This window comes from Coenobita brevimanus, chromosome 8 (genome assembly GCF_032717465.1).
Source record: "Coenobita brevimanus isolate Jiangsu-jjx chromosome 8, ASM3271746v2, whole genome shotgun sequence".
In the NCBI taxonomy this organism is placed as follows: Eukaryota; Metazoa; Arthropoda; class Malacostraca; order Decapoda; family Coenobitidae; genus Coenobita; species Coenobita brevimanus.
This window is the reverse complement of record NC_136961.1, coordinates 45,096,548-45,107,847: the sequence shown is the minus strand read 5'-3', so window position 1 is coordinate 45,107,847 and position 11,300 is coordinate 45,096,548. Positions and strand designations below refer to the sequence as shown.

Genomic DNA, 11,300 nt, shown 5'->3' with positions numbered 1-11,300 from the left:
TTTTTTTATACTACATTATGCGTTTTTGTGAGTATATATATTGAAGTGGCATTGGACAGGGAGGCGATTTGTTTGTGGCCACCCCTTATGGGATTGTGGCTTCTGGCAATAGATAGATAGATAGATATTAATACATGCTCACTTCTATCCGTTCCAGCGGGATAGACACGGTAAAGACGAGAAAGCAGCCTCATTCACTCACAGTCAGTTGCTTAGATTCTTCTCCTCACCTGTCCTAATTTATTTACCTGCATTATAAAACTTACCTTCACGCAACCTCTTCAGTCTTAGGACCTCCCTCAGCCATCGATGTTCCGTTCAGGTCCCTAATTTTAATGTTGAATAAAAAATAGACGGGGTGAAACGAACTTTGTCTTACAGTCCTACCGGCCCGGGAATGGACCTCAAGTTCTTTCAGTTTCGAGATGTACGTGCTAACCAATACATCGTAGAGTGGAGTGTTTAGAATTGACTAGTAACCAAGGAGATTCATTCCCATCTAAGGCTCATTGATTTTTAATATTTTTGTGGAAATGGTCCAGTTTCGTCAGATAATAACAGACTTTACATACATTAATAAATCATACGTACATACATACATACATATACCGTACATACATACATACATACATAAATACATAAAAACGAACAGTACTTACATGCATACAGATTCTCTCTCTCTCTCTCTCTCTCTCTCTCTCTCTCTCTCTCTCTCTCTCAGCACACAAAGCACATTCATACATCTTATCCTTATACAAACTCATAAACACACACACACACACACACACACACACACACACACACACACACACACACACACACACACACACACACACACACGGCCTGTCCTATCTTCTTAATCACTCACTCGCCGGATTAATGAACTATTGTTATACCGGCTGGTCAGGTATATGTGTGTGTGTGTGTGTGTATCAGCTCATGTGACTACACGTGTGTGAATAAAGTATACATGCATTAACGGCATGTGTGTGTGTGTGTGTGTGTGTGTGTGTGTGTGTGTGTGTGTGTGTGTGTACTAGCTCATGTGACGACCCGTGTTTGGATAAAATATATATGCATTAACGGTGTGTGTGTGCGTACGACTGATAACGCTGATATCTGTGTACACGCGTAATACAGGAACGTGTGTGTGTGTATGTGTACCTTTATGAATGTGCGTGTAAGTATTTATATGTACGTGTGTGTATGTGTGTACCCTGTGTTTGTTCACGCGTGTTTGTTAAGCAGTATTACACCCTGGATGACTTTGTTTTGGAGAGAGAGAGAGAGAGAGAGAGAGAATGTGCGTGTGCGTGTGTGTGTGTGTGTGTGTGTGTGTGAGAGAGAGAGAGAGAGAGAGAGAGAACATGTTTGAGTACTGTTTTCTATATATGTATGTACGTGTATGTAACTATGTATGTACGTGCGTCTATGTGTACACAGGTGTCCACAAGACCTGTACCCACTCTTTAAGGGGCCATAAATTAAAATAGGGTTGACATTTACACTCCCTTTAGATATTTATTTTCACCTATCCCTTTATATCTTACCGCTTCACTACGAGGATCTGCTCTCTCTCTCTCTCTCTCTCTCTCTCTCTCTCTCTCTCTCTCTCTCTCAAACAGGTCTTCAAGCTGAATAAAATCGTCTGTGTTAGGAAGATTAAGTCAAAGTACCTTGGCTCGTAATCTCGAAGGAAACTCCCTAACACCTCTACCTTGCCGATTTAGTTTTGGATACGGATGGCTAATATCGTTTTGTATGTTATTTATGCAGAGTATGGTGATATTAGAGTGATTTAAGTCACACTGAAGAGGAGGGGAAGGCGTAATATGCTAAATAAAACACACACACACACACACACACACACACACACACACACACACACACACACACACACACACACCAAGTAGCCTCTATTTTTATACCGCTTTCTGAAGTCCGCGGTGTGTTTGGCTATCAGATAACAATTCAGTGCCCGCCCGTTCAATAGATCACTGCGAATGAACACTGGAACGTGGTATTGAACGGCTGTGTGAAGGCGTAATGAACGGGGTTGATATGATGAAGGAACTGGTGTGAATTCTTGTCCTGGGAAGCAGAGGAGGTTGTGGAGGATAAGGATGAGGAGGGGGAGAAGGAGGAGGAGGGAGAGGAGAAGGAGGAGGAGGAGGAGGAGGTAGTAGTATTAGTAGTAAAGAGGAGGAGGAGGAGGGAGTAGTAATAGTAACAGTAGTAGTAAGAGGAGAAGGAGGAGGAGGAAAAGAAGACGACGAAGAAAGCAGGTGAAGAAGAAAGAAACCTAATATTACCCTCAAGGACCGCTTAAACACCAGTCGAAGAAGAAGAAGGATTAAACCAGCACCTATCAACTCCACGAGGCTAATCATGGCAGACAATAAGCATTTTCAAGGTCTCAATCATGCCCTAGAACAAGACCTGCAATTCCAATACTCCTGGCCCAGACACACCTATTGGCTCCTCATGCACTGGCGAGGTTGATGATGAAGATGATGATAGTGACGGATAGTTGTAACTCTGCCTGACTGAGGTGGTTGTGGTGTGGAGGGGAGTGGTGGTGGTGGCTGTGGTGTGGAGAGGAGAGTGGTGGTGGTTGTGGTTGTGGTGTTGATAGTAGTAGTTGTAGTGGTAGTCTTGGTGGTCCTTTCTCCTTTGATGTTTCTTAGTAAGGATGAATTTTTACTAGCTGTTTTCCTTTGGTTCTTTCTTTTTTCACATTAAAAGCATACAAAATGGAGATCGGGAACGGGCTATCTTGTTTTTGTCCAGAGTAGAGTACATGATCATTATCCCTGTCATGTTGAGCAATGTTCCCTCCAAGAAATGAGATTGGGTGAGGTTGGATGCAGAAAGAAGCAAGCAGAAAATCCGAATGAAGTTAAAATCATCAGTATTATAGCCTGTGAAAATGGGCCGCACCTTCATTTACACGCAATTCAAGCCCTTGGAATCCTGGCCCCACCTCACAAGCACAGCAATCAAGAAGTTAATAATTGTGTGTTTTTCCTTACAGATGCGCTTCAGAAATTACTAGGCACTTAATCAGATAGGGTCGAATGCTTGATAACACACACACACACACACACACACACACACACACACACACACAAGATCCTGGTGTTGTGGAGCCTTGTTTATTTATTTATATATTTGTTTTAATTCATACAACTTTTTTTTTTTTTTTTTTTTTGGAGAAAGCCTGAATAGCAAAACCACCGAGGAAATTATCTTAAGAATATAACTCGTAACTCCTTTTCTCTTGCGATTTATTTTCCTTACTACACCTTTTTTTTTTTCACTAAAGGTGTAAGTTTGCATCAGTGACGTTCAAGAAAATATTAGGTAGTAAAGAAGGAAAAATCGCTAATGAAGAGGGGTTGCGAATTGTGGAAAGCCTCTGAGAATACGACTCAAATGTATAATGTTCAGAGTAAGTCGCTCAAGAAGTGGTGTTACGATCCTAAGCCCCTTTATAAATACGAAGCCAGAGGATAATGTTGGAGGTTAACTAAAATAAACCCAGATTTTATGGTGGTGATTTGCGTCGCTGGTTGGGCTCGCCTAATTGTGACCTGGGAGAGAGAGAGAGAATTTTTTACCTGTAGATATGTTCAGGGAGGTCAGCTTGTTTACCTTGACGAGTGCATATAACCCCCCCCCTCTTCCCCTCCACCACATTACCTATCCCTTCCCTTTCCCCCATCACCTCCCCATCCCCTCAATCCCCCATTCCCTCTCCCTCCTCCCCATTTTTTTTTTTACATCCAGTCCATTCTCCCCACCTTCACGCTCTCCATAAGCCTGATATTCCTCAGTCTCCCCCTCTCTCTCTCCCTCTCCCCTCCTTTCCCCCCCTTCCCCTCTTCCCCCTCCCCCACACCTTCCCCCACCTCTCAAACTGGTAACCTCTGCCAACCCTGCTCATCCCGTCCATTAATTGTCCTTATACGAACACGGACGCTAGTTACCACCCTCACCTCACCTCACCTCCACCTGACGTTGCCACACCTCCAATTACCCTTTGACCTTGACCTTGTATTATCCATGTGACCCTAGTTAACCCCTTCAAGTCCCATATTTGCATCTCAGAGTCTATATTACTATTACTATTATTATTATTTTTATTATTATTATTATTATTTAGAAAGCAGGTACACTCATAGGTATTATATTCTGTCTCCCACCATATTTATTCGCCTGAGGTAAGTGGCTTTGCTGTAGATGCTGAAGCTGGGTAAAGGTGTCATGCATTAGCTAAAAGAGATAAAGTTGTCATCATGGTAAATTGGTAAATATTGCAGTGTTGTCCAGTGTTCTGATTTGTCTGTTATCCACCCTGGCCCTGTAACCCACCTTGACTCCACCCTGACCTGACCATGCTATCCACCCTGACCTTATTTTACCCTCCCTAATGTTACTTTTCCCACCCTGCCCTAATCTTAACCACCCTGCCCTAATCTTATCCACCCTGACTTAACCTTATCCACCCTGACCTAGCTCACTATGACCTGATGTTACTCACCGTGACCTAAACTTACCCATGTTCAGATAACCCGCCACTGACCCTCTCTTGTCCTCCGCAGAGCCCTGTCGCGGATGGCCAGCGTGGCGGTCACAGCGCCGGACAGCTCCCAGAAATGCGAGAACTTCCGGCCCTCGCTGGTCCGCCAACAGGTGCGCTTCTGCAAGGACAACCCGGCCTTCATGGACTCCGTGAAGCGCGGGGCCATCTTCGCCATCGACGAGTGCCAGTTCCAGTTCCGCACGCGTCGCTGGAACTGTTCAACGCTCAACGACGACGCCATCAACGCTTTCAAGAAGGCGTTTAAACCCAAGAACTCCCCAGGTAAGCCGAGGGTTAGAGGGAGGAGGGGGGTTGTCGATGAGGAGGGTGTTCTGTCCAAGTGCGGGAGTTTTATTACCAGTTCCAGCATCAGACATGTCACTGGAACTGTACAAAGAGGGTTAGGGGTGAGTGAGAGGACGGGGGTTGTCGATGAGGAGGGTGTATTGGTCAGATTCGGGGAGTTATGTACCGATTCCAGTATCAGACATGTCCCTAGAACTATTTAACACTCAAAAACGAGGTCACCTGCTCGTTTAGGAAGGCATTTAAGGTCACGAATTGCCCAAGGTAGGTCAGTGTTCAATAGTATCGCTTGAGGGGCTTAAAGGAGAATGATATATCCGGGTTATGTGTGGGTGGAAAACGTGTTATGTTCCGGTGATACTGTGCTTATACTCTCTCTCTCTCTCTCTCTCTCTCTCTCTCTCTCTCTCTCTCTCACACACACACACACACACACACACACACACACACACCCTGGGGCGTGTCTAGGGGTGGGGTGTTGTGTGGTTGGGGTGTATTTGTGTTGGCTTTCCCACATCCTATACTTATCCTTCCCACCCCCACACCCACACCATTTGTCTCCCTCAGCACTAGCACCAAACTTGCCCCACCCCACCCCGCCCCATCTGTTGTTCCCTTCTGCCCCGTTTTGCTTTCCCTTGCCCCGTATTGCCCCGTTTCTCCCTATCTTGCCCCGCCCCACCACCTCACGCTGCCCCGGTGTTGCCCCGTTCTTAATCTGTCTGTGCTTCTTTGCCCCGTTCCACCACACACACACACACACACACACACACACACACACACACACACACACACACACACACACACACACACACACACACACACACACACACACACACACACACACACACACACACACACACACACACACACACACACTCTCTCTCTCTCTCTCTCTCCCTCTCGGCTGGCGTTCTCTCCCTCCCCCGTTCGGCTGACGCTCTGCCCTTAGACTCATTGGTAAACAAATTGCAGAGTGAAGGAGATGGTAATGAATAGGGGAAGGGGAGGGGAGGGGGAGGGGGCCGTAATGGGTGGTCCTGAGAGGGGGGGAGGGAAGGGGGAGGGGAGATAGGGAAGGGGAGGAGAGTGGAAGGAGGAAGGGAGGGGAAGGGGGAAGGAGAAGATGAGGAGTAGAGGGAATGGAAGGAGAGTGGAAGGAGAGAAGTAAGTAGAGATAGGGGAAGAGGAAGAAGAAAAGGAGGGAGAGATGGGGGGTAGGTGAGGGGAGAGGAGAAACAGAAGAAGAGGAGGAGGAGGAGGAGAAGTAGAGGAAAAAGAGGTAGAAGAGGAGAGGAGAACTGGGGGACGGGCTAGGGCAGGAGAAGAGGATTGGGAGGGTAAAGGGGAGGGGGGAAGAAAGAGGCAGGGTGTGTTAAAAACAGAGAGGAAACGTGAAATGAGGAGGGACAGACAGAGAGAGAGAGAGAGAGACCTACCTATTTAGATACCTACCTTCAACCAGCTTCTTATTTGCTTGCCTATCAAGGTTCTTGCCTACCTACCTGTAAGCATACCTCTGTGTTTTACCTACCTACCTGTCTATAAGCACATGTGGCTGTTTTCCTACCTACCTACCTACCTACCTAGCAAACTATCTTACCTGCCACCTACGTACCTTCCTACCTACCTGCTGAGCTACCTACCCGTCTCTCTGTCTTAAAACTACCTACATATCAGTTAGTCGATCTGTGTAAGTATTCTTCTCTATATGCCAATACGTCTCTACATATTTATTCTTATCGTGTATATATTTATTTATTTTTTTTATCGTCATTTAACCAAACCAAAAGCAAATTTATAGTGTATTCAGACGTCACTACCTCCTTGCTTAACTACACACACACACACACACACACACACACACTCTCTCTCTCTCTCTCTCTCTCTCTCTCTCTCTCTCTCTCTCTCTCTCTCTCACTTCTTCCCCTTCACTACGCTGGGAGAGATGAGGTTATATTCTTTTCACTCTAACTTGGCCTAAAATTGCCATCTCTCCATCTTCAGTACTACGTTGTAACATTAACACCAGAATATAATGCTAGTCACGAGGAAGTGCCGTGGAAAGGATGTAGAGCCTCTTGTCTTTTTGTGCCAGTGAGCTACGTAAAATGAGCAGCAGAAGAACGAAAATCTGGGCCAAGTTAAGGTGAAAAGAGTAACCTGGTGAGGAAGACTAAATCGCCAAAATACAGGAACACGTAAATATATTGACAGTAAAATCCTCCAGCCTAAATCCCAGCACCTTTTCTCTGTCTGTGAAATCCCTTGAGACAAATCACAGTATGGACAGTGGGCATTAGGGCTTCGTGGGTGACGCCTTTTGGAAACTCGAATTTTGACACGTGTTTTGATTTTGTGGTGTGCGTTATCGGTCCTGTTCTCGTTGGGGGCACCTACCATCCACTCACTGAATGTAGAGCAGCGTTTAGGTGACTATATTGAGTGACAAGCCATTTTTCTTTCTTCGTTTCTTTGTTGTTGTTGTTCCTCTTCTGATGATGATGATAGTGATGATTATTTATTATTATTATTATTAACATTTCTTAGAGGTGTTGTATATGGTTATTGTTGTTGATGTTGTTGTCCTGGCGTATCTAAATGTAAACCAAGTGGACTGCAGGCTGAAGCAACCATTCTCCTGCAGTCCACCATCGTCCTAGCGGGGGATAGGGAGGGAGTTGAGGGGTCTCTGTATAACCGGGAAGTGGAGCCGCCCAATCATACAAGTGCCACCACGCGAAGACCCCCCCTCTGTATCACCACCCCAGCGAAAATAAAGGCCCCCATTGCCCTTATCTGCTCACCTGCCTGCCGGACTAATCACCCACCCACCTACCTGTCCGCCTCAACTAATTGCCCACCTGCCTACCTACATACCTACCTGCTTACCGCCCTCTTCTTTACCGTTCTGCCACAATTACGGGGAAGTGTTTGGTCCTCTTGTCTCTCTCTCTCTCTCTCTCTCTCTCTCTCTCTCTCTCTCTCTCTCTCTCTCTCTCTCTCAACCTACCTACTAACCTTCCAATTTACACACACACACACACACACACACACACACACACACACACACACACACACACACACACACACACACACACACACACACCATCTGAGACACTGGGATGGACCCGTACCCGCGATGGTACCCACACAGCCGAGCCAGACATTTTTCGGATATAGAAGCACAAGCGTCCCACATGCCCCTCCCTCTGCCCCTGAAGGAATATTGTGGACTGGAAGAAAAAGACAAGTTCAGCCTTCAGTCTATCGGGTTCGCGTCCAGATAAGCCTGATGCCACGACAACAACATAAACTCTGTACCTACTTACCTTGCTCCACACCTGCCTGCCTACCTGTCAATTTACATCAGTTACTTACCTGCCTTCTCCTCACCCCACCTCACCTGCCCACATACCAACCTACCTACCTCTTACCCACCTACCCATTTGGCCTTGGTTTGTCTTCCCCAAGTATAAATCTCTCTCTCTCTCTCTCTCTCTGTATTTGTGTGTGCATTTGTCATTCCACCCCTCTCTTTCCCTTCCCCTCTTTCTTTACTTTTCTCCCCTCCCCTCCCCTCCCCTCCCGGATTCCTAGACACTGCGTTCGTGGATATGTTTCATCGATCGGTGTTATTAGGAGAGGTCGGTCGCATGCCGAGAGAGAGAGAGAGAGAGAGAGAATATAGGAAGTGAAAAAGAGAGGAAATTGTAAAAACGGGGGAGAAGGAAAATGTGACGAGAGAGAGAGAGAGAGAGAGAGAGAGAGAGAGAGAGAGTCTATTCTTGTTAGTCAGGCTAATTTAGTTCCAGTCAAGCATTCAGTCCTTTTACATCCAGTCATGTCCTTTTACATCCAGTCATGTCCTTTTACATCCAGTCATGTCCTTTTACATCCAGTCATGTCCTTTTACATCCAGTCATGTCCTTTTACATCCAGTCATGTCCTTTTACATCCAGTCATGTCCTTTTTCAGCCAGTCATGTCCTTTTACATCCAGTCATGTCCTTTTACATCCAGTCGTGTCCTTTTACATCCAGTCATGTCCTTTTACATCCAGTCATGTCCTTTTACATCCAGTCATGTCCTTTAACATCCAGTCATGTCCTTTTACATCCAGTCATGTCCTTTTACATCCAGTCGTGTCCTTTTACATCCAGTCGTGTCCTTTTACATCCAGTCGTGTCCTTTTACATCCAGTCGTGTCCTTTTACATCCAGTCATGTCCTTTTACATCCAGTCGTGTCCTTTTACATCCAGTTGTGTCCTTTTACATCCAGTCGTGTCCTTTTACATCCAGTCGTGTCCTTTTACATCCAGTCGTGTCCTTTTACATCCAGTCGTGTCCTTTTACATCCAGTCGTGTCCTTTTACATTCAGTCATGTCCTTTTACATCCAGTCATGTCCTTTTACATCCAGTCGTGTCCTTTTACATCCAGTCATGTCCTTTTACATCCAGTCATGTCCTTTTACATCCAGTCATGTCCTTTAACAGCCAGTCATGTCCTTTAACAGCCAGTCATGTCCTTTTTCAGCCAGTCATGTCCTTTTACATCCAGTCATGTCCTTTAACATCCAGTCATGTCCTTTTACATCCAGTCATGTCCTTTTACATCCAGTCATGTCCTTTTACATCCAGTCATGTCCTTTCGCAGACAGTCATGTCCTTTCACAGCCAGTCATGTTCTTTTTCAGCCAGTCATGTCCTTTTCACTGAAGTTAATGTTGATATAAATGTCTTTCATGAATTTCTGATCATTTTTTTTTAAATATATATGGGGGCTAATAAAACTCAAAATACACCTGAAATCCAATTAATAGGTTCTAAATTTATCAGTGATTTTTGAGTAGCATCACCACAAGTAAAAAAAAAATAAATAAAAAATAAAACTATACTCCTTTTACACTAACTTGGCCCAGATTTTCGTCCCTTTGCTGCCTTTTTCACGTGGCTCACAAGAAGGCATCACCACGGCTCTGCATCCTACACAGCACTTCTTCGTGACTAGCATTGTGTTATAGTGTTAATCTCTTGCTACACTTCGGTATTCGAGATGGAGAGGTGGCAGTTTTAGGCCAAGTAAAACGAGGAGAGAGAGAGAGAGAGAGAGAGAGAGAGAGAGAGAGATTGGCCTTTCACCTTGACTTACCTTTATCATTGACCTACCCGCATCAGAATCTTAATATCTTCCCATCCCCTCATTCAATATATATACAGTTTTTTTCAAGATTAGATAAGGCATTTTTTTAGATAACGCAGAACCCTTGAACTTGATCTTGACCTTGACCTTTGCCCTTGATCGATTAGCACCATTATCATATCACTTCTTCCCAGTCACACACAAAAGGTATAGGGTATACGAATTTTTATCTGAATGAGGTAAGGAATTAGTAAGATATTTTGGTGACAGACACACACACACACACACACACACACACACACGAAGATATACATGCACAAATTCATACACAGGTACATATATACATACACAGATACGTACACATAAATGCACACAAACACACAGCTGCGTAATCTGAATCCGAATTGCTCACTAAAACTACACCGTCACTAACAAGGAAAAACAAAAGAAAAAGAAAAAAACTAGAAGCCTCACACACATACCTGGCAGCTCGCATCACAGGTAAAAAAAGTAGAAAATCATGCCAATCAGAGTTCCGACTAATGACGAGGCCCGGACCGCGAAAGATGGACGAAAGACCCGCCAATCGTGTAGCGTCGGAGATTTAGGAGAGTCTGGGGTCGTAGAAAACGGGCTTTATTTTCCACAAGGCTCGTTACTTGAGGGTAGAACCACATCATTAGGGGCTCGCTTCGTCTTGTTTGGGTTTATTTAGCGGTTCTTGCTGTCTTATTACTCCTTTTCTTCTTCCTCTTACCTCTTACCTCTCTCCCCGACCCTCTCCCCCACCGCTCCTTCTCTCTCCCCTCCCTTATCTGTGTGTCTGTTGTTAGTGGTGTTGACGAGGGGCTTAAATGTGCTGACGCTGTGTACCCTGGGGAGTGAAGCTTCTGCGGCATCCACCCAGGAACCAAACTCCATATTTTTCTGCACCTGGCCGTGGAAAGGACCCGTAATTTCTTTAAAGCCCAGGAATCCATGTGCAACGTTGGGTGCTAACCATATCATTAATTTGACGCCTGGTGGTCTAGTGGGTTAAGGCTCTGCAGAAGGATGTGAGCCATAAGGGTTTGCATCTGAGGGATGGTTAGGGTTTAGTGCTCACATAATGCAACTCAGTAAAGAGCGACTGGTCATATGCCTTCAATAGCTGGACTGAGTAGCCTAGCCCCGGGCCCTTACACCCCTGATGGGTCATTATAGGGCTGGATGAGAGAAAGAGAGAGAGAGAGAGGGAGAGAGAGAGAGGCGGAAAAAAGAGAAAG

The 11,300-nt window shown here is 45.3% G+C and overlaps 1 protein-coding gene across 1 annotated transcript in view; it reads left to right on the top strand.

Moving 5' to 3' along the window:
* The first annotated feature begins 4,604 nt into the window (after window positions 1-4,604).
* The window catches only part of LOC145408443 (protein Wnt-4-like), a 41,981-nt gene continuing 35,285 nt past the window's right edge, over window positions 4,605-11,300 (top strand). The window contains exon 1 of the mRNA XM_080279174.1: window positions 4,605-4,867. Within this exon, the coding sequence (XP_080135300.1) occupies window positions 4,618-4,867 (250 nt within the window). The 5' untranslated portion in view covers window positions 4,605-4,617. The remainder of the gene's footprint in view (window positions 4,868-11,300) is intronic.